At 36.7% G+C, this 23,994-nt stretch overlaps 1 protein-coding gene across 7 annotated transcripts in view; it reads right to left on the bottom strand.

Annotated features, from left to right (window-relative positions):
• Window positions 1-23,994, bottom strand: part of ncam1a (neural cell adhesion molecule 1a) — a 294,029-nt gene that overhangs the window by 14,866 nt on the left and 255,169 nt on the right. For 3 of the 7 annotated variants that reach the window (XM_053477987.1, XM_053477980.1, XM_053477981.1), the window contains 3 exons: window positions 23,334-23,381; window positions 11,598-11,722; window positions 10,812-10,992 (listed from right to left, as the gene is read on the bottom strand). In XM_053477987.1, coding sequence (XP_053333962.1) covers window positions 10,812-10,992; window positions 11,598-11,722; window positions 23,334-23,381 — 354 coding nt within the window. Of the gene's footprint in view, window positions 1-6,796; window positions 8,113-10,811; window positions 10,993-11,597; window positions 11,723-23,333; window positions 23,382-23,994 lie in introns of those variants that run through there. The other 4 variants (XM_053477983.1, XM_053477984.1, XM_053477985.1 and 1 more) reach the window with 3 other exon arrangements.

Raw genomic sequence — 23,994 nt, 5'->3', positions numbered from 1 at the left:
CGAACCCTCAACCTTGGAGGTGTGAGTCCACAGTGCTAACCACTACGCCACTGTGCCGCTCCTGTCATGTTTTATTCCATATTTAATGGAATCTTTTAAGCAAAGTTTAATTTAATTAAACTCTATCTGGGATAAAGTATGACTTCCATTAGTGGCTTTACACTCAAAAAAAGAAAAAAGTATGACCCCTACCGTAAATGACACATAACTAATAATGTAAAAATGACCAAAAGATTAAAACATCAGTATATAATGTTTAAAGATGATCCAGAATTTCTAGAGACCATTGACAATACTTACTTTAATGCCTACACTTCTACAGTATTAAATCTGACCTCTCCTACTTATAAAGAAATAGGGCAGAGGTACTGTATCTGTGTTCAGTCACCTCTTTTCTGGGAAGAGTGGGAGGTCATTTCAGGGCCAGAAAAAGGCAATTGGAAACAATGTAATTCATAAGTTACAATATTACAAATAACAGTGTATGAATGTGTTTAAAAATATGCTTACTGTAGAAATATTGTCTAGACTTACTGTATGTTGTCTAGACATAATGTTACATACGGAAGATTTACATGTAGAAGATTAGACAAGGGCAGACAGTAGACCTTGTAGGCTTGTTGATTAATAAAAGATTGTGTCAGATTAGGGAAAATGCAAAAAACTTGGCAAATGTAGCTAGAGAATAAACAATTTTCAAGTATTTTAAAAAGGAGAAATAGACAGAAGCAGAAATGTCAGGTAAAAAGGAATATTTCTTTTCAAAGGTACAATGCAAATCCATTCTTAAATGTAATCCTAAGGATCTCCTTACAGTATGACCTGTGAATAACTTAAAAATGCACACTACCATTCTTTTGGTCTTGTAATTAAAGGCAGAAAAGACAAACGACAGGGTTTTGTGCCCTGAATTTTAAAAGGAGAATTCAGTAAACTGAAACGCTTTGTTAATTGAGCCATATAGATGACCGGAGAACCTGAGCAGACCAAAGTAGTAAGCAAAGTAAGAAAACGGCAGAAATGAATCAAAAATGTTACGTTAAATCAGCCCTCTGGCTGAATTAATACTAATTGGCAGCATTCACCACTTCTTTCCTCCAGAACAGTCTGTTCTGTGAAGCCCCGTTATCTTTCTCCAGCATGTGCTTTCCCGTCAGTCATCGCAGCCAGGTTCGACGCGTTTCAGGATTGAGAGCCTGGGCTATATGGTATACGTCTGATTGGATAGCAGAGTCGAACATAAACAGCTCTTTCAAGTTGACTTACTATTCCTTTCTTAGATTAGGTTAGAAAACATTATTTCTGCAACTTCCTAATATACAAGTCTGTGCTTTGCACTCAATAAAAATTTCGTCCAAACACTTTCCAGCAGGCATCGTTCAAGCTCAGGGAGTGCAGTCTTAGCCACAAAACCCCTTAATGTCGTACTGGCTGGTAATTAATTATTGTCTATCATTCTATCAGGGTCCAAACTAAAATATTAAATCATATCTAATAAAATGTGCCCTTAATTTATAGCCTTATAAATAAAGTAAACACATTTAAATGTGTCAAGAGGTCATGAATTATTGATGCATTCAAAGCAGAGTTACGGCAGAAATGGATTTGCGAGAAGGCAAAGCAATTTTCACAACAGTTCACATCGTAACTTGCAACTTTAGTGTGCATCAGTTATGCGGGCATTAAAAGCTTCTCCTGGAACACATCTGTCGGAACCCCCTCCCCAATCATACATTCTAGGAAAAAACTGTTCCAACTAAATGTTTTTTTAACACTCCTAAATACATTTCTTAAAAAAAAAAAAAAAACTATTCTTTGAACCTACTTCCTAAGAAAAAGAAGGTTCTGTTTCTTAAAAATGTTTTGTTGGGAAATACTGAACCTCCAGAGATTCCGCCAGAGGGACAACCAAAGATTCTTTAGGGGTTCTTCTAGATTTGAGCTTTTTTCCACTCAGTGTGAATAAATACAAAGTAGTGATCTTGTGTCATAAAGAATTTTTTTCTTGTTAATATTCTTGAAGGAATTAGTAGGGTTCCATGGAAAAACTTTCAAACAGTCATAGTGATAGATACTAAACAATATGGATGGGAATTACCAGGAGCCATCCGATATAGAATATTAGCACGATACCCAGGTGAATATTACTTTTTTAGCAAATCATTTGCACTATGCCAACGTAGGAACAGTTTAGAGCACACCCCTGTAGGATTATAAAGGAAATGCAGGATTTTTACAGCCTTAAATACATGAAAGCATATATGTATTTAAAATTATTTTTTAAAATTAATATGTATCTAACTTTTTAGAGTTACCATACATGAAAAGCCACACACAAAAAAAATCACAATTCATCATTAAATCGATTTTCTTTCCCATCACTACTAAACAATGCAGTTGTAAATCGTAGATAGACTGTTAGATTTTTGGCCATTGTGTTTTTTTATTCAAGTCAATTAAGTAGCATTAAAGTTTATTGATTAGGGCAATAGTGGCTCAGTGGTAGGTGTTTCACCGCCATGCAGAAGGCCCAGGGTCGATCCCCAGCCACTGAATGCAGTGCCGGTCCATGCGTCAGGAAGGGCATCCAGCATAAAACCTGTGCCAAGCTTGTATTTGTGGACCAGATGGTCCGCTGTCGTGACCCCTTTGCCGAGAGCAACCGAAAGACCAACAACAAAGCAGCTATATTTCTTACAAAGAAGAGAACTAAACAATAATCTCGCAAAACGAGGATGCTTTGCAAGTACTTTATGGAAAAGGCCAAGCAGTTTTTACTTTCCTCAAAAGCTGTGGTGTATTTTAACAGAAACTATAAATTTTAGACCATTAAACATTGCCAATTTTACCTAAATTATTAAATCGACCTACAAAGGATTGATTAAACTACATAATTAATTTAATCACCCAGATCTACTAACCAAGAAAATTCGAAGTCTTGTAAAGTCCATAAATCATAACAGATTAGGATTTTACATTGGCATTATATATTAAAATTAAAATATTTGTATCAGATTTCCTTTTTCACTTTCAAATGGGTCTTTATGTAAGATTTCTTTTATTTGAACCAGTCAAAGAAGTCTCTGTGAAACTCCAATCCTTTTACCTGTTAAAATCTTAAAAAAAAAAAAAAAAAAGCTAAAATCTAGAAATCTAGATCTTTATTAAGTTTATCCTTTTAGGGATCACTTATAAATGTTAAAAAAAAAACCTACAACAATGGGTATGCTTTTTAGAAAGATTTTTAAGTGGAATGCATTTAAAAAGCTTAATATCACTTTACTGATTCAAAGAAGTGTTACAGAAACTAAGCCCAGTTTTTCTCCTAGTATTAATTATTCAATCACAGACAGACAGCTAAGACATAGCCATTCACACCTGCATTAGTGACCACTTGAACTTGGATTTCATACAAAACCAAGAAATGAAGAGTTTTCAGCTTGCGTTCCAAACTGTCTTGTAATAATTATGTAATTTGCAGCTAGGGCAATGAAGCGTTCGATAACATGGTCTTTGATTGCAGTCTAAGATGTGTTCTGTGATCTGAAATACACTACAAAAGAGGGTTCCCGGACCACCTTTAAATTTGGTTTGGGTAATTGGCTCACAATACGTCTTCAAGATGCATTCAATGCTATTAAAACCTATACTTAGCACTCTCCACTTACAATCCAAGGGGTGAGCTGAGAAACTGTGTATATATACAGTATATACCATATACCTTATGTATACATATATAGACATACAGTATATACCACCATCCCCACTATGGAAAAAAAAATCATTACAGGCAAGAAAGCTTTGAATTTATTTTCAATAATTCTTCTCCAAACCATACCAGCAAGATAAATATATTCCTCATATTTAAAAAAACAAAAAACAGTACGTTATTTCCCTTTAATTTCCTTAAATTTCTCTCACAAGTATGGGGTGCACTTTTAGAAAAAAAGGGTTTCTTGATAATTTGGACATGTGAGGGTTTTTTTCGCTTTCTAATGGGATTCAAGCTTGACTTAACCAGGTTCCGTTAACATAAAAACACTTTAAGGTGCCAAGTTTATCCAAAGTCCAGCTTTTAGGGACTCTAATTTGGGTTACCTACACTGTGTTGCTTGTTCTTGATTTCACAGTTCTATAAGTTTCCAAAGTCTTCTTCAGTGTGTGAGAAAAATACAATGCTGGGATCATCACTTCTACAACCCTCAACAGCGTCCTAAATCTTAGAACTGTTCACTCACTCATGCAGCTATACTATACTGCCACTCATACTCCCTCTCTCCGTTTGTATGTCTGCCAGTGTTTTTCTCCATCTCTGATTCCAGCTGTGTTTTGGAGAGCACATCTGGCTGGAGAAAGTGGGAGACATGACTGGCAGCTTTAATCTACTGCCCAGCTCGAGAGGGTTCAGGGCTCTTTGCGGGCCTTACATTTGTTTTCCTCTGCTCTGGGCCACATTTTAAGTGCAGCAATAAATCACATCACACGTTCCAAGAACAAAGGCTGGCTCTGAGCTCTTCAACGCCAAAGCCCCTGCCTGTCGAGTCAGCATCATGTCCAGAATGTCCTATAGGTCTCTCACCTGTCTCCAAAGAGTCTTACTGCAGAGATGACAAATTGAATATGAAACACTATCAGGAGCATGCAAGAAATGTATCAGGCTGTTTAAAATGTTTCTCTTGGGTATGGGGTATCTTCAAGTATGATACATTTGCATTTAAAAAGGAAATGAATATGGAATGAACTCATGATTGTAAGCTCGAAGCTTTTTTTCTCTCATGCCAGGAAAGAATCCCGGGTATGTTCGGAGTGTAAAGTTAATCTGTATTTAATAGCCCATTTTAGCAGTAATATCTAATGAGATAAACTATGTAATGTAATTTCTTTTGCAGAATAATTACTGTGAGTTGTCTAAGGCATATTTTTGCAGTGTATTAAATATTAAAATAACCCAATGAATACACATTTAATGGCACAAACTGGTTCATTATATTCTTGTATAGGCAGAAAAACTAAAGTTTACCAACAGAAACAGCTACATAGAAAATTCAGATAATTTAATTAACATTCTGCTTCAAGTCACAGGTTTTCAGAATTTCCCTAATGATTTTGTTTTAATGTTTTTTTTTTTTTAACCTATTGTGTTTACTTTTTAAGTCCTAATGAATCTACTGTGCTAATTGCTTAAAGTAGCATGCTCTAGAACTGATGGTCAAAATAAGTGAATATCACACGTAGAAGATATTTAACTACAGTGAACTTCAATCTCTCCTGTGTGTATCCCAGGCCCACGTTTCTGTTGGTACAGTGTCCTACTGTTTGAAATTTATCTTAACTGCTTCTCATAGTTTCCCCCAAGAGTGGACCTGACCAGCATACTGTAATAATAAAAGCATGGTCATAGAGTGGAAACCATTTTCAGTGCGCATGTTTTTAAATCATTGAAGATTAAGAAATTCGATAAGTCCTTGTTTTTAGACATGATTATCGCAATGTTCAACAGACAACCAAAAATGAGCACCGGTATAATCACAAAAAGTTGAAATTGTGGATATTAGGCTCATTTTAAATATCTGATAACAACAAAAGGGCACAAAATGGCCCATATGGTGTGTCATTGCAAAAAAAAAAACCTTATATATATATATATATTGCATTATTTAAAGAGAATAAATATTTATTTATTTTATATAATGAAAAAATTATACTCTCTTTAAATAATGCTATTGGTAAAATGTTATAGTCATGTATTCTATTTATTGTTTTCCCATACGAATGTAGTAGGATATGCTCAATCCTACACAGTCTAGTACTACTGTATGTAATCATGGAAAGAAAGGGGAAATTATCAGTTTAAATGTCAGTATCTAAAAAGTCAATACATTTACAGCATTTGGCAGACGCCCTTATCCAGAGCAACTTAAATTTGATCTCATTATACAGTTGACGATTAAAGGTTTTGCTCAAGTGCCCAACAGTGGTAGCGGCAGGGTTTGAACCTGGGACCTTCTGGTCAGCAGTACAATGCTTTAGCCCTTGAGCTACCCCTGCCCTGTCAGTGCCCTACAGTGAGACAATAACCTTGTCACTTCTGATGTCTAGAGTTAGTGTTGTAAAAAGGTAGGCCTCTAGATAATTAGCCTCTGGTTAATTAGCCTATACACACCATGGTGCCATCAACGAGTCAGCAGTTAAATGCAAGGACACCAAAACAATTGACTGTTGTTTAAAATTGAAAAATGTGTTTCCCCCCTCTCTGTCTGTGATAATGATTATTATAATGAACCTCATTAGGAGACATAATGCTTGCTTACTTGTTTTCCTGATTTAACTAGGCGTCCTTGTAAATTGTTGAACCTAAAATAAACCCTGGTGTGTTCTTAAAAAGTTTATAAGCAACAATCCAATCAATTCTTGGATACATCATTAAAAAAAAGGAATAAATAAATAAATAAATAAATAAATAACCAACCTCCTATCTAACAGATAGGAAAAGACCCAACAGGGTGATTGGCAAGTGTTTTCAAGAATCATGGTAGTTAATTTTCATAATTTTATTATTATTATTATTATGATCAGGAAAAAAAACGTCACTTGAGACCATTTAAAAGACTCCAGTTCCCAACGCCATATGCAACTCATGGACTGTTACATTGCAAGACATTTTGACATTAGTAATTTGACAATTGATGCCCTCCCTGGAAGTGAAAAACAAAAGACTTTTCAAACAACCTAATGCTTCTTTTGGAACGCCAGCCTCGGTTAATGACAGACAGTTGGCCAACAGGGAATAATGTAGCAAGTGTCACAAATGTTCTTTTATTATAAGTGTTACAGAAATTCACACAAACGCCTATGGGTGTCGTGTTTGCTTTTCAGACAAGGAATGGGGTGCTCTAAAAAATGTCATTAAGAGAGAGGAAAAAAAAAGCTCTAAAGAATAAAGCAGTTTACATGATGATGGATGATGATGAGAAACCGTCAGTACAGCAGAACACACCTGCCTTTCATAGCTGAAGGCTCTGTGAACCAACAATCAGCACCATGGCGGTGTGGAGGAAGCACACTACGTTCACACCATATTATGATCCAATGTATTATGAACTCCAACTAGGACTCAAGATCCCATAGTGCTTCTTTCAACTGATCCAGCTCACATTACATTCTTCATTAAAAATACACTTATCTTATTTGTTTTCTTAATCCCTACATTGATTACTGCATGAAAAACACACCGGTACTGTATGTAGTTACAAAACTGTATTACAGAGTAGAATCAATTCACACTTCGGACATTGGTAGTATGTTTCGAATATGTTCTTTTTTTTACCTCAAGGAAGAAGCAAAGAAGAAGAAGAAAAGTAAATAAAAAAATAATGCAGAACAAGAAGCACACCTTCATTTTTTTGTTTTAGAATTATCTAAAATTATGTACATTTTTTCACAAAAAAAAAACATTTGTTTTATATTAACACACAAATCTGACCTCTTGAAAGCAACCTTCCGTTATGAGCCCTGTGATCAAACTAATAGATCTAAGAAGATGAAGGAATAAGAAACTAAACAGAAATGCATGTGATCAAAACAGGACTTGTATGAAATTCTTGGTTAAAGATGCCCTCACAGTGATTGTACACTAAAAGCATTACCAAGAGAAGCCTGGAGATGTTCTTGGTAGGCACAAGATGTTCTTCAGTGCTTCGGAAAGTTTATTAAAAAAAAAAAGAAAGAAAAGAAAAAAAGAAAATTTTAAACCAAACAGATGGTGCCTAATTTTGACAGAAAAATTGATGGGAATAAAGAACAGAGAGTGTAAAAACAATCCAAAAACAATCAAATAAAAGAAAAATGATGCAAGTATTGAGTACTCGGCTTAACCCCGTTAACATGTGACTGACATTTCTTTCTTTTTTTAGTGTTGTTCTTGTTTAAGCTTGCAGTAGGATCAGAAGATCAGAGGATCAGAAGGTTGGAGGTTGGACAGTGGAGCAGGCCAAGTGGAGGCAAGCACTCCTTTCTTCAGTCGAGCTCCAGTTTATGAGAGCAAGAACACAGTCAGCATGGGGAGCATGAGAGTGACCAGAGTGTACGTGACACAGGAGCAGCCAAGGGTAGCTGAGGTAGGCAACACCAGAGCCACGACCACCACACCATGAACACAGCGGCAGGAGACCAGAGCGACAGTGCACACCACCAAAAAAAAGTTTCCAAAAGAGAGGGGGGAAAAAAAAGAAATCAAAAGCCGAAGGGTTTTTGCGTATGAAAATGTGATGGTCCAGCAGTGTCCGAGTGAGTTCACGGATAGAGACAGAACAAGGGAAAGAGGAGGGAAGGAAATGGGAAAAAAGGGAGAGAAAAGAGAAAGAGACAGAGAATACGTCAAATACAAAAACATAAACTTGAAAGATAACTACAGATTAGAAAAGAATATTAAAGCAAGTTAATACGAGCAAATAAATAAAAACAGCATGTTAATAACGTGGAATGACGGGCAGCATAGCAAACTATGGGTGGAGGACATACAGAGATGGTAAACGATTAAGGAACTGGGTAATGATGAGTGAGTTAAGCAACATTAAGCAACTTCCCTGGTATTAAACATAATGAATCATAATGAAATATTCTGTGAATGGATTTAAACCTTGATTCATTGAATACATTTACACATAATAAATATAAATGTAGAAAACCACATTATGCTTTCTCCTGTTGAACTGTTTACACCAGGGAAGGTTGCAGTCGAACAAAAAAAAAAGAAAAAAAAAAAAAACAACCCAAAGCATAAACAGGCAGTGATGCAACATGGTGTAAATGGTTTGTTGGATGACTGACTGAGCATTCCACTGTTTGCTAAAACTGAGCAATGTTAGCGGCCTGTGCCTTAGAACTGCCTCACCACCCCTGGTCAGCTGTATCTGGGGAGATTTGGATAGCTGAATAAAAATGTATAATGTTATTGCCTCAGTATTACATTTTCCACCAAATTACTTAGATTTTGCCGTGCATTATGTCTCTCATTCACGAACAAGCCAGTTATTATGTTGTTTCAGATATCTCAGTCTGAGGTTCACATTACAAGCTACTTTGTTTTTGGAGTTTTTTTTTTTTTTTGGTGAGATCGGATTTGCATGCAATTTCAGCAAAAATATGTTTGGGAGTTTTCTCTGGAGGATGGCAAGCAGTTAGTCAGCTGTTTTAGTAGCTACAGTATTGCTAGCACTGCTATGAAATCCCTGTGCAGAGTCGCATGAATTCTGATTTGACCGTTTACATTCAAAGTCGATCTAGCAACACATATAAAAGTAATAAAAAATAGAATTATATATTAACAATATGTTGTAAACATATAGCCATAGTAACTGGTGATATCTTCTTTCCTTACCATTTCCGCTAAAAGCTTTAGCATCTTAAAACCGTCAATGTGATTGGCCTTTCGCATTTTGTTATGACAGGACAATGAATTTCTGAATACAATACGATTTTGATTTTGTGTTTCTGACATGACATAAATGTTATGTGATATTTTCAATGACCTTGTTTTGTGAAAATAACAAAGTCAATGTTTTATAATAAAATGCACCAGAGTCTCGAGAAAAAAGCTAGACCCCTGGCTTGCAAGACTATGTATTAAACTGACCTAAAGTCAACAGACTTGTGTATGATCTAGTGCTTGTACAAAACAAACAAAAAAAAAATCTTGGATAGTTTTTGAACAGCTGCTTTCGAGCAGCTGCTGAGGCTGAGGCAATACAGATGCTGGACCCAAAATAAAAGCCTTGATGTCAAGCCTTTTGATTGCCCACATGTTACACATTGGAGCTAACAACTCTGACATAGCAGTACAAGCGTGGGCACGTTCTGTAAATAAGGAGCAGAAGAAAACCATATTGGATCCATCTTTTGTAAACTCGATCCGTTTGGCCCTGCTTTATCATGGCAGTCTAAGATCCAAACCTCCCACTGTTTTGATGACTGCATCCCATCAAGCGGATGAGACAAAGCGGGTGCCATGCACCAGCAGAAGCCTCTTAGGACCCCAGAAAAGCATTGACACATTAATCTTGTTAAAGTAACACCATGCAAAACCAGAGGCTGCATCCCCACAGAGACAAGGGCCACAGTTCAATCAGTAAAAGCTTGGTACTGCAATGAGCATGCAGTGAGCTGAACCTTAGCCTTTGTAACAAATATAGCTATTAATACAGGGAAAAAAAAGGCAAAGTCAAGGCCCATTTCTTGATCCGTGGGGAGGCAGGTTACACAAGAATGCAAACTTGTCTGGAACCACAGCCCTGCAAACAAAGCACAAGGCAGCCAAAGCAAATGGAAGGGAGGGGTGTATGGGTAACAGGGATTCTGTGTGGCTTTGTTTTTGAGTACCAAGCAGAAAATCTCATCTTCACTGATAGAAACTTTGAGTGGGGTAACATAGCTGGCTAAAAGAGCAAACCGAGGGCTGCCAAAAAATTCGGTAAAGTAAAGACCTGGAAAGCAGTCGAGTGATACTAAGCTAGAGTCACGTCTCCAGGCTTAACCCCCAGCGGCTCTCCTAGCCATCCCTTACCATTTTACAGCTCCACTGAGCTAAACAAGTCTCATCAACCTCTGACTGTATCGCTGTCTGTAAAACCAGGAGAAGCCTGGTCACAATCCAGATAGCCCACATAATCCCCAACCAGAGCAGAGGAGAAAAGAGTTAACTGCGGCTAGGGTGGAGCATTTTGAGGCTTAGTGCAGGCTGCAGGCTGTGCTGATTGACAGGGGCTGTGGCTGGGGTATGGATTAGAGGGGAAGAGTCAAAAATGAAAAAGTACCTGGGATGGCGGTGGGTTCTGCTGACGTATTGAAGTAGAGGACGCCTGGCTTAGAGCGGCCCTGCTGGTTCTCTGCCACCACGGAAACCTCATACTCTGTGTTCCAGTCCAAACCTCTTAGCACAAAGAAGTCACTGCCATTGGGGACACGAATCACGGGCTTCCAACTGCTGTGGTGTTTCTGTTTGCACACAGACACAGAAATGCACAGGTCACTATGAGTGCTTTCAATGTAGGAGTCTCCAACATGAATATGAAAGAGAAGAAATACATGGTTTGACTTATTTTCTATTGCGTATAAGTTTTTATTTAAAATGTAATAGTAGACAGCTGTTTTTGACTAGGCAACCCGAGACGAACAAGAGAGAGCTTGTAACATTAGTAACACAGTTCTAATAGAGAACTATAAATTATAATGAACAGTGGAGTAACTACTGATTACTACACAGTAACTACACACTACTGATTGGAGAACTAAAGAGGGGTGTGGTACCAGTAGAGTCTTTGTATATAAAATAATAGATTAATTATACTTCCTCCCACTAGGATCTGATATGAACCTGTTAAATCTTCCTACATCTTAAAGATGTAGAAGTACCAATCAGAAGGTCACATGTTCAAACCCCAGCACCACCAAGCTACCACTCGTGGAACCCATAACTGCTCCAACTGACATCTGTCAAATGTTGCTAATGGAAACTGTGGATTTGTGCATTACTGACTGTGTCATGTTTCTGACTGGAGAACTACAGATTATCATGTTACCTCAAATCCCATCATACTCACAGGTTTAAAGCTCACTAGGTACTGTTTGATGGGTGAGCCCCCATCATCCTGCTTGATCCAGTTGACCTTCATCTCATTGCCTGGGGACTGCAGCTTGGCCTCCAGCTTTGGAGGATTTGGTTCCCCTAAGAAAAACACATTTATAGTAAGAGTAGAAATAAAAGCATCGTCTTGGGTTTAGTATGAGTGTCCTAGCCCAGGCCCTTGACACTTACACAGCAAACACAGGAGGCTTCGCTCACATGCTTTAGAAATGAAGTATTAGTTATAATATTGAATCCAATTCTGCTCAATCCTGAGAAAGAGCATGTGGTATTGTGGTCGGCCAGGAAAGGTTACGATTAAAAGACCCTTATCGAAGTTGAATCAGTGCATGTTCAATTTAAAGGCTACGAAATGGTAGAATCATTACTTCTTGAACCGGGCTGAATAGCAAAAGTGTCATGCAAATTACATTACTTAAAATGATAATGAGTTTAATACAGAGAAAATTGTTACCCTTCATGCATTCAAATCATTTTACAGCTGGTTTATAAGTTATGATGGAAAAAGTAAAAGAAGTAATTTTCGCAATATAAACTTATACTTTCTGGTATTGTAATGTACTTCCTTTGATGTCATGAACCGAGAACAGTTCTCCCATTCTCCCTGAAGTGTTCTTGGTCCTAACTAAATACTGAGGATGCATCATTACCAGAAATTTCAGCATGGGCAGACTAAAATATCTAGAATGTTCTGCAAAACTGCTGATTAGGTGACTCATAAATGGTAACTGGAACACAGTCCACAGCATTTATTAAACAATTACAGGACTGTTTTTAAGTTATTAAATGTTCCTACAAGAGACCATGGCAAGAACATACACTACCAGTCAAACGTTAAGAAACACCTTCAAATACCATGGTCTTTCCTGCTTTCATGTATTACTTCCTTGTTAAACAATGCTGAAGGTGTATTCCAAAATATGCAATCATATTCTTTAAACAGTTGATATTGAGATGTGTCTAATACTTATGCATTTTAAAGTCTTCGTAACGGCTCTACTCTAAAGTGTTCTAAATTGGTAATTTTGAGGCTGGTACCTCTAAATGAACTAAGTTTTGGTCTGACAATTATGGAACGATCTCCATGAGAGCCAGTTTCATCATGGTGCATAATGATTTTCATCATTGTATTATGTTCTAATTTCATATCGATAGTTATACTAGCTAGATTAGTTAGCTACATTAGTACCAAATACAGACATAAAGCCCATGAAAATATATGCTCCAGTGGTGGATCTTGAGAATAATTGAACGGGTGATGGGATTGTCTAAAACGTTTAAGAGTTTAAAAGAGACTTTTAAATGAATGTTTGCACACCTACCTCCAATGAGCTGTGTCTGAGTACCAAGAATGGGAGGAGTAAACATTGGGAAATCTTTGGAAATACAGTACCAGTACCAGTAATACAGTTTGGACTCAGCGGAGGTAGGTTTTGGTCTTGCTTTTCTGGTAACGTCTTCATGAGAGCCAGTTTCATCATGGTGCTTGATGGGTTTTGCTAAAACTATTCCAGAAAAGCTGACCTTTGTGCCCTAAAATAACAACTGACTGTTGTTGTTACTTAATTACATAATGCCATAGGTGTTACAGTATTTCACAGCTTGGAAATCTTCAGTATTCTTCAAGAATGTAAAAAATGCACCAAAAACTCATCACGAAATTTATTGTGGGTGCGTTCAAATTTCGACTTATACTGTATTTTTTTGTTCTTCACATTGTTGGTACTGAGCTACAGCTCATTGGAGGTAGGCTTGCAAACATTCTTTTAAAAGACTTTTATTCTATAGATAATCCCATACTAAAAATCCACCAGTGGAGCATTCATTTTCCTAACATATGTTGTATTTGATACTAATCTACAGTAGTTTACATGACACAGGTTAGGTCATGTTAACAAATATATCTAACTATCGATACGAATGAGAAACACAGAGTAACACAATGGTCTCCTAGAACCAATTAGCCTGTAAAATTTTGTATTTATTTAAGAATGATATGTATTTAATTTTATCTATTAATAATAGTTAGATTTAATGTTGTGGGACATGATTTATTTCTAATAGCTGTGAACAGTCATAACCTTACTAGCCTCATTTTTTTCTCTCTCTTAAAAGACAAATTAAATGCTGACACTGGAGACTCCTTCTAAATTTGCTTAAAAAAGCCTTTACTTTATTGTATCAACAATTACACACCATGTGAAAAATCTGTTTATGGTGCATCCATTGTGAAGATCCTTGTGTTAGCTGCTACCATAAAATTGACAACGTATTAAATGGAGCACATTAATATAAACACATGAATTGCCTTGCAACAACTTCTGACCAATCAGCGCTGTGCTAATTAGCTGTCTGATGTCAGGACAGATATACGGATATCTTTTGATAAAAACTGCATCACTGTCCTACTTTTAACTCTAATAGCGTTTGATATGCGAGATCAATTCCCAGGAGTGCAGGGGTTGTTTATACTCTTTACTTTATATCAGATTAACATTATGGTACAGGTGAGGACATTTAATCTGGTGGGTTTTAATCATAACCAGCCTGGCATTGCCAATAATTTAGTGTTCAAGCTGAGTTTTGAGAGATGACATTGCTGTGTATTTTTTTGAGAGTCGTAACGAGAGCTTTCGTCAAACCGTTTTCTGAATATTGAGCATTAGTGAGAGTTCTTGGCTCCTGGGAGAGGGGAGTTAAGACGTGCACCGTGCTTGGCGGTAATGAGAAGAGGACTGGAGCAAGAGGGCACTGCTGAAATGTACTCTCGGTGGGAGCTCGTTATCTCGCCGAGTCCGCTGCCTAATGACAGTGCTCCCTTAATTATCCTACTCACGTTGATTGGAGGAGCTCCTCCATTATTTTTAATAATATCGGCGAGGCCAAGGGCGAGCCAGATCTCTGTGTGGGCTGCATGTTTAGATTGTTAGCTAGCCACCTGTGTCACCAGAGGAACCTGGGAGGAGACTACAACCCTTGTAGATTAATCATTACAAATAGTGGCTAGTATAGCCCCATTAGCACTTGGTGTGACATCGGTCAAAGACACCACTGCTAGCTTGTACTGTACACATAAGATGGATATGAGTTATGGGATGACATAAACTACTGCTACATATCTGCATGGACGTGCTACTATGATGGAATGAGAGAGAGAAAAAGTCGTAACCCTGGTGGGGAAAAAAACATAAGGCTGGTTTAAATTGGAAGTATTGATATTCATTTCCCATTGTGGTGCTTTACGTCAATCAAAGGCACCTTAAATAGATTCAGACCATAAGCTTATTAGTTCAAACATGCAGGAAAACTAGATCGTAAATAATACTTGGTTAATTTTGCCACTGCATGACCCTAATATTATAAGGCTCTGGCTAAATAGAACCTCGTAACATTAGTAAGGTCACGGCTGTGACAACGTGGCTTGATGCTGAAATTCAAATAAACCTGGGTTAGTAATAAAAACAGCATTTCATTCTTATACGGCACGCATCAATAGAAATTAGAGATCCAGGCACCAGCATCATTCCAAGTTAGGTGAAAGTTTTCCAGATGCTATAAAAGTAAAAGGAAGTTTAAGTAAAAAAAAGTGATAAAGAAGAGAAACCGACAGACAGAGACATGCTCTACCATGCAAGAGTGACACTGCAGTCACTGATTTACGTCCCAGTCTACTGTGAATGGCAAGAAAATTAAACAAAATCAGACTCCAAGCTGTCAGTTCCACAACCCGTAATGACCAGAGTACCTTAAATCAGAAAGAGAGTGATGTGCTCTAACGTTACAGCATCTGCATACATGGAAACTAGACAGACGTAGTAGACACGGACACACGCACACACACCAACACACACACACACACAGAACATGCTTGGGAGAAAACTACAAGACTGGGACAAGTCACAGGCCTGAACAGAAGTGTGTGTAAACTTGCATGCGTGCAGCAATGTATAGTGGAACTGGTGTAGAACGGTTAATTGAATCAGGTAAGATATTATGGATGGTCCATGCTAGGGGTGAAACGATATAGTGTAAAAATACATGATATGCAGTTTAAGTACAAAATCATTAAAAGTAAGAACAGACTTCATTAATGTAAGTTTTTTTGTCTTGTTAATTTGTTTATTAAATTTTATAACACATACAGAATGCTGATGTTAACGCTGTAGTATGTAACATTTGTAGATTTACAGATTTAATAGTGATCTCTAGTAGTGATATGTTCATTGTATTGTAGAAGTTTCTATTAGTTTCTTTTGAGGAAAGTGTTACCTGTCCTACACGAGCTTGGAGATGCCTGCCACTGACTACAGTAGTATTGCCATGACTGACTGGGAAGACAGAGCATGCCACCCTACCCTCAAAAAGAGTCCAAACTATTTTAACATCCAGTCACCCACTATGGCATTGTTGGGATTTGAAATGCTATTTGAAATGCTTTTCTGTTCCGCCCAGCTTTTTTTTTTTTTTTGTCAATAATGTTAACCGTACAAAAGATTTCTGTTGTATCTCACTGTCATGGTTCCCCCTTTGAATTATGGTCCCCATGGCAACTAACACCTTATACTTTCTTTGTTTTGGTTTCTTTTCTTAGTCCTGTTATTTAATCCTGTTCACCTGTTCTGTGTTAGTTCATGATTATTTTGCACTTTGAAATCCTCTGTGTTTAATTAATTGCAAAAACTTATCATGCTTCCTTTTTTTTTTATTTTTTACATTTGATCCTGGATATTTGTGTCGCCTAATTCAGTAGCCTCCTGGGTTTCCAATCATGAATAATCCAAGTTTATAGTTATGTCTGCCTGTCTGCTGTCCCTTTTATAGACTTTCCCCCCATAAAAAACAAAACAAAAAATTGAATTTACAAACATGTTTTCTATATCTACTCACCACATGTTACACTGTTTTAAAAATGGGGGTGGGCAGACTATAGCAAAAAGTTACATACTGTATTTAGTAGCATAAGAATTTATAGACTAGTGGTATGTTTTTTTTCGCCAGTGTTTTATTATTTGGCACTATTATGCATTTTTTTTCTGTTGTCATATTTTTTGCATGCTTATAATTCTTTATTTTTTTATAACGTGCTCTTGTAATTAAAAAGTTAACACTATGGAAATATTAAATCATTTAAGTAATCATGATGGATATTTTGGCAATTCACAACCCAATATTGATTTATCTGATACTGTAAATACTTGGCACACTTAGATTAATAAGTGATTTGACTGGTGTTTTAATATATATTTAAGTAGGTATTCAAATAATTTAGAGATTTGTAGCATGATGACATACAAGGGGCGTTCAAGTCAAACTGGTACTTTAGATTGTGAAGAATAACAATACATTTATTAGAGTACAAATATATTTTTCATAATATGTACTATATATATATATATATATATATATATATATATATATATATATATATATATATATATATATAGTATATTTCTCTATACAACACCCTGCTACACTAATGCACTTATCCCACCATTTAACTAGTGAGTTTTCTCATGATCTGATTGCCTGTTTCACATCTGAAACGCTGGCCTCCCAGGAACATCTATAATGGCCAAACATGTGGAAATGGCTTGTAGAGCCACAGACAGATGTGTCTCTTCTGCAAGTCACTGACAAGTTGTCTGTCCAGTTTTAAGTACCAGAAAAGCCTCTTGCTGAACGTTCATGGGGTTCTGAGTTACCATGGCTGGGATGGTCATGCATAAATATACGGATTTCTTTAAAACATTTGCACCATTCAAATGTTTTACTGCGGCTAAGAGTCTCATCACTGTACAGTGCTTAAAGTCTTCTTTAAATGTTAATCGGTTTTAGTTCCAGTTTGACTTGAACACACATTATATTTTTGATGAAGCTTGTAAGAACAGTGCCAAATTGCACCATATGGCTCTAATAACCAATTTATATAAATATATATTTTTTATTGAGATGTCTTTCATAACAAAGGTTACACACTGCAGCTTTAACAATAGTATCAATATCTCAGTTATAATGGTGTAAACTGTCACACCCCTAGTGAAATACTTTTAAGTCGTTATGAAAACCTTGTAATTATGCAATATTCAAATGATTAAATAAAAATAGCAAGCGCTATTAAATTCAAATATCCATGGAACCTTGTAGGCAGCAGGCCTGAGCCAAATAAAAGTTTGAGTTATTGGATTTTAAGATCCTGTTTGGACTCAGCCACAGACCAATACAAATCTCAGCAGTAGGATATTAACTGAACATAGAAATTGTAAATAATAAAGAATGATGAATGCTGTATTATTTTTTAAATAAATAAACTCTGTTATGATTCGCTATTTCTGGATTATTAAAATGCATTAAAGCAGAGGCCTACTGGTTTACCCTTCAGGCAGAGGGCAGGCTTTTAACAAGCAGAAATGAAGTGGGCAGGGTAAAGAGAATCAATGGCTCATGAATGAAATGGTCCATGAAGTTGATGGCTTGGGGTGAATGTTTTTTTCTTCTTTTTTTTCTTTTTGTAATACATGATTGATTGCTGTTTTCTCTCCTAAAGTGCTATGTAGCCAAAATGACAAAAGAAACAAAAAATTTACCTTCTGTTCACCAGCGAAGACGACATCATCAGCACCATGCAAGAGCCACATGACAAAGTCACATGATACGCACGTGCAACATTGGTTGAAAGGAAAATTGGGAGGGGATGGGGGGGAATCACATGAAAAATACAAAACATCGGAAATCAATTTACACAAACGTGAAACGTAAAAACACAAGTGTTAACACACACACATACACACACACACCAAAAAAAAAAAAAAAATGATAGAAATAATAATTTAAAAAAAAAATCATAAAAATACAAACATGGAGACAAACAAAAGAGAACATAATTTGAAAACATAATTGGCAGTTCTCTAAAACATCACATTCTGCATAAAAACCATGGATATTAAGAGCTAAGAATCCGGAAAGCAGTTTTAGGATATAAAATCATTCGAACATTATGTTTTATGTTAAACAATAAAAAAATTTATACAATCATTTACTGCCTGAGAAACGTATCCCAAACTGCTTTCTGAATCATGTCAACACCAAATTTCCTCTCAACAAGTGCATCTTATTGGGTCAAGGGGAAAAAAAAAACATGAAGAAACATTCCTTTTGTTGGCTTGTGCATTTCGCAGATCATCAGTGACAGTAAAAAGTGGGCAAGCAGAAGCAAAGGCAATGATTTACAGGAAAAAAACATTCACTGAGTGAACACTGACTACACAACGACCATGTGAAGTGTTAGATCAGAGGCAGACCTCAGCCTTCACGGCTGAGACAGTACAGGAGAGCAAAAGTTCTGCGTTCCAGAATCACTCTCCACCTACAGAATTGTATGACTGAACCATACTTGCTGGTGGACCACAGTGTGTAAATACAGAGAGAAAACTGCAACAGCGGTTTAGACATGAGTGTGTGAGACAACAGATCTACTGTAGATCTAAAAACCTCATGACATGCTCACGCAATAAGATCATGAGGGATACTTACGTGGGTTTTAGGCACACAAACACAGGAATGTAAAGAATACATTTTTGGAATCAAATCAAAAACATGCTCGAGTGTCTTTTATCCTCGGCACTGTGTGATTTTATGCTACAGTAATGCCATATGGAAAGTTGCAGTGAAAGTAAAAAAAAAAAAAAAAAAAAAATATATATATATATATATATATATATATATACGGTATGTATTATGCAATTGCAGCAGTTTTATTTGCCTAATATCACAGTGAATTGTTATTAAGGAAGATTTTTCTTTTTATCAATTATAGTTAATTTTTAATGTTGTGGAATGGCTGGGAAACAAGTTTGTTGTACAAGGAAGAAATAGTTTACCAGCCTCTTTTTTCTTTCTCTTACAGGTCCCATGTTTTACTATTTCTTTAACAAGTTAACATACAGTACTGTGCGAAAGTCTTTACCCACCCCTCATTTCTTCCAAAAGAGCCAGACTTTCTTGTAATTTTAATGTAGTCATGAGGAATAGTTCTCCAGGATTCCTGAAGGACTTTTTTGGCTCTCATTTTTGCCAAGCTTTTGCCTCTCAGTCCCATTCAAGCATTAAAATAACTATCGAACTTAAGGCATAAACCAGTGAGAAACAGGTTCAGGTGACCAGAACAGTGATTAATGTACTGGTAATGCTGAATGCTAAGTGGTTAGATCAGATAAGAAGGGAAATGAGGTTGCTGCAGAAATTTTAATTCTTAAATTGCATTTTTAGGCACCTGTTGCAGTAAAACAAATGTTCCAATTTCTTTCATTAAATGTAATTTCGCTTTATTGGAAGGGTGGCTTAAGACATTTGTAGAGTACTGTAGGTCTCAGAGCTCTGAGTAATACAAAAATGGTAAAAGGCTTTCTGAAGACTTTCCGGTTTCAGAAAACACACAGCTTTTCTCTTTACTGTTACAAAGTTTTGACAGTGGAGCCTCCTAAAAAAATATTAAACAAACATCTCCTCTGAGATAAAATTAAAATTAGTATATATTTCTCTCTGTTAAACTGCGTGTTAAATGAAGTTTATTATCGATTTAAAGTCATGTAAATTGGCTGTCATAAAAATCCCTGTGTAAGTTGTTGCTATGGAAACGATCATTAAAACAAGCACTGTGGTATATCAAGAATGACTTGTACTATCAAAAGTAGGATGGGGTATCCAAAATTTTCAGCCTTGTAACCATTAAAGTAGGCATTTAATAAGATTTAAGGTGAAGGTTAAGGGGTTCGGAAGTCATGGATAGGATAGAACGTCCATCCCGTTGTTAAACTACTCTTGCACGTGAGGTTTGTTGCCAATGAATCCTGAGGCCATGAAATTTGTTCTTCAGTGATTTAAAGGATTTGTTTCAGAATGAACATTTTAGACTCCCAGTGCAGCTTCATGATGAGACTCACTGTTGCAGTAAATTACTCAGTACAGAGCAAATCACAGAAATGAATGTCTGGGATGAATGCCGCTGAAGTGATCCAAACTCATTTGATTCAAAACTTATCCTTTAAGGATTAAAGTAACTATTATGATTTCCAACAATTTACTATAATTAGGTTGGATAATGCAAGTTTCATAGTTGCCACAAATTTTAAAACTGAAGCTTGGCTCCTCGCTTCATCCATATTTCTGATTCGTCTGATTCTCTATACCTGCGTTTTACATTATTTTTCTTCAATACAGAAAAAAAACCATTCTCATTACAAAATGTCTTATTTAGTGACTATTCTAGGATTTTGAATCATTTTAAGCATTTAGGCAAAGCTGATTAAAAAATCCATGAATAGATGGTAAACCTTCTTGTGTATTGTCATGAATAAGAAATCCAGCATTTCCTGGTTAGCCACTTGTAACACAGGTTAGGATGCATCACACTCACCAAATGAATCCTTACAACGAAGATCCTGTACACAAATATTATAATATTTCTTGTTCTATATATGTATGGCTAATATAAGCTATATGTGCAGAAGTCTAAATGCTTGTCCTTGCAGAGGATGACCACCCCTGCCTATACTTTAATATATGTTATTATGCCTTATAAATATGAGCACATTATATAGAGGGAACAGATTTTGTGTTCTAAAAAACTGAAATACAGATGCACACAGTAGGCACACTTTTCATTAATTATTATTATCACTGTTATTATGATTTTAAAGTATGCATGCCAGAAAAGATAACAGAGCATCTGGATGAGACCAGAGGTCTGGGATGCTACTGGACACAACAACAACAACAAAAAAGCTTGGACGCAAATCAACGGTCAGATGTGAAACTCGTCAAACACAGGAGGTTCATATTCAGCTCCACTCTACCGTTTTTTTCCCCGAGTAGTTTTAGGGACATAGAGTTCATTTATTTTGCATGTTTTATGTGCAAACTTCTACTCTGGGTTCAAATCCTAGTTTTATCACTGATACATAAATATTTCTGTATATTTAACATGCAGGGTGAATGAGGTTGGAGGGAAGAAGGGAAACCTAGTACAGGGTCTGTGGTGACCGACCTTTTCACACCCACCCCTGTGAAATGGCCTGGTCCAAATCTTATCAATGCAGTATCACGCCTAGGACGTTCCTGTATAACCATTCTTTTTTTTTTAACTTCTTTGACATTTGACAAAGGATTTATTCAGGCATAATATCACAGCTGCCATTCAAAAGCCAAAAAGCAGACAGTTGCCTGACAGAGTCCAATTCTGAAACCTTGTCATCCTTTTAGCAGAAAATCAAAGAACATTGTCAAAAATGTTTCAATTTGTGTTGCAGTAATACTTGAGCTATTGTAATCCATGATATCATATCCACTACGCTAAGGTCAACTTATATAAGGCCCACATCTTAGGCAAGTGCCTGGAGACACTTTTTTAGTCCATAAGTTTTACCTTCTTTTATGTTGAGAGTGAAAACAAAAACCACCCACATAAAAAAAAAAACCTGGATAGAGGATTTTACAAAATGAATTCATTCAGCATCTCTAAAGGCTAGCGATGAGGCACTAAAGATCTTTAATGTTGCTTATTTTGGTTAACAACGCAAGAGCAGTTCTCTTGTTTTCTCTGATCAAACAGCATGCAACACAGCTCATGAATATATGCTAATGCGCTACAGCAAAAAGACGCCATGCTGTGTTTTTCAAATGAGACAGGGCGAAGTGGGGGAACTTTCCACAGACTAATCCAATGTTTTAAAGAAGTAAATTAGAACACAGCACAACTCTAAGCATCAGTGATTTCATGACTTGAACATCCTACATTCAAAGGAAACGTGCTGATCCGCTATGTGCTATGGCGAGAGAAGCCACTCTACAAGCTGGGGTTAGTAATGACGTTCTACAGTATAGCGGCGGGATTCACCAGCTGAACGCAAGCTCTATTGTAACCTAGTTTGAACGTTAACTGATGTTGCGTTTGAGTTTATTGGTTGCACCAAGAAAAGTTTAAATTGACTTAAATTTCTGCAATTTTAGCCCAACCACCTCAAAGATTTACAAATTGTCAATGTTCTTCTGCTCACCACAGTTAGTAATTATTAGGGAGTAGTTATTTAAATTATCCTTCCTGTCTGCTCAAACCAGGCTGGACATTAGATGGGTTTTACTTTTCTGCACTATTATGTTTGTCTCTTCATTCTGATATTTGATTTTAATATTAAGTGAAGCTTCAGACCTATATGAGTTTGCATTGTGCTGTTGCCACATAATTAGCTGGTTAGATACCTCCATGATTGAGTTTCTAAAGACATTTTCTTGCGTCTTGACACACCTTAGTCATGGACGTAGCATTTTCAGTCTATGCGCACTACGAGTTACAACATAGTCTGCATGTGGTGCAACTGAAATTCGATACTGGACCTCTCACAATATGATATAGGTCAAACTTTAAACATTGACTTGCGATCGAACTTAAGTTCAGCTGGTGCAACTGGTCCCTGAGGTCTGAGGTGATGAGATGGGTCTCCCCCACCACCTGGATGAGACTCCCTCACTCCCTCAGCCCTGACAAATAACTACTCAGGAAGTTTCTCTTCCTTACGATAGGTGCACTTTTGCTTTCTATTAATGAGCGCCAACAATGTGATCTAAATGAAAAACGCAGAAGTGTAGCAGGCAGGTTAAGAGGGGCGAACAACACCACACACTGCCCTGGCATACTCACTAAGGATTGCCGTGGTTGAAGGATTTGTGGTTGGAGTCACTGAAGATACTGGAAGATGTTGAGAACATAGTCAGTTGTGCTTGCTTTGCCATCACCTTCATAGCAGCACATCATCTCATTCAATCGACTTATAGGATGCATTTAGTTCAAATGAATAACAGTGATAATATACATACAGTACCTGTTGCGGAGGATCCATTTAGGATGCTTATTACAGGTAGGTTTCCACATTTTAATAGAGAATCGGCCCACAGACTTTTGATGTATAGCATTTTGATGTATCCCTTTTCAACATCTTTGTCCTATCCTAAAGGCAGCTGTCACTAATCATTGGAACATTTTTTACAATACCTAAACAGCACTGAAAGCAAATAACAAAACCTTTCTAGAGCTACTGTTGGAGACACAAGCCTGAAAGATATTGATTTTCCTGAATCAAAACACCTCAAATCTATTGAAAGAGAAATGAAAATCTAAGTGGAAGAAGCTTTGAAGTCTGCTCTTTCCTACTGTCCATTAATCATTAAAAAAAGGATTCCAATACGTCTTATCATCCCATCCACATTTCAAAGACATCTTTCAAGTCATTCAAAAATCAGTTATCGGAGAGGCTCTTTATGAAAAGGTTCAGGAACCTGTACTATCTTGCTGAAATAGGATG

The sequence above is a fragment of the Clarias gariepinus genome, chromosome 19 (assembly GCF_024256425.1).
Source record: "Clarias gariepinus isolate MV-2021 ecotype Netherlands chromosome 19, CGAR_prim_01v2, whole genome shotgun sequence".
In the NCBI taxonomy this organism is placed as follows: Eukaryota; Metazoa; Chordata; class Actinopteri; order Siluriformes; family Clariidae; genus Clarias; species Clarias gariepinus.
The sequence above is the reverse complement of the archived record's forward strand: the minus strand, read 5'-3'. Positions and strand labels throughout refer to the sequence as shown.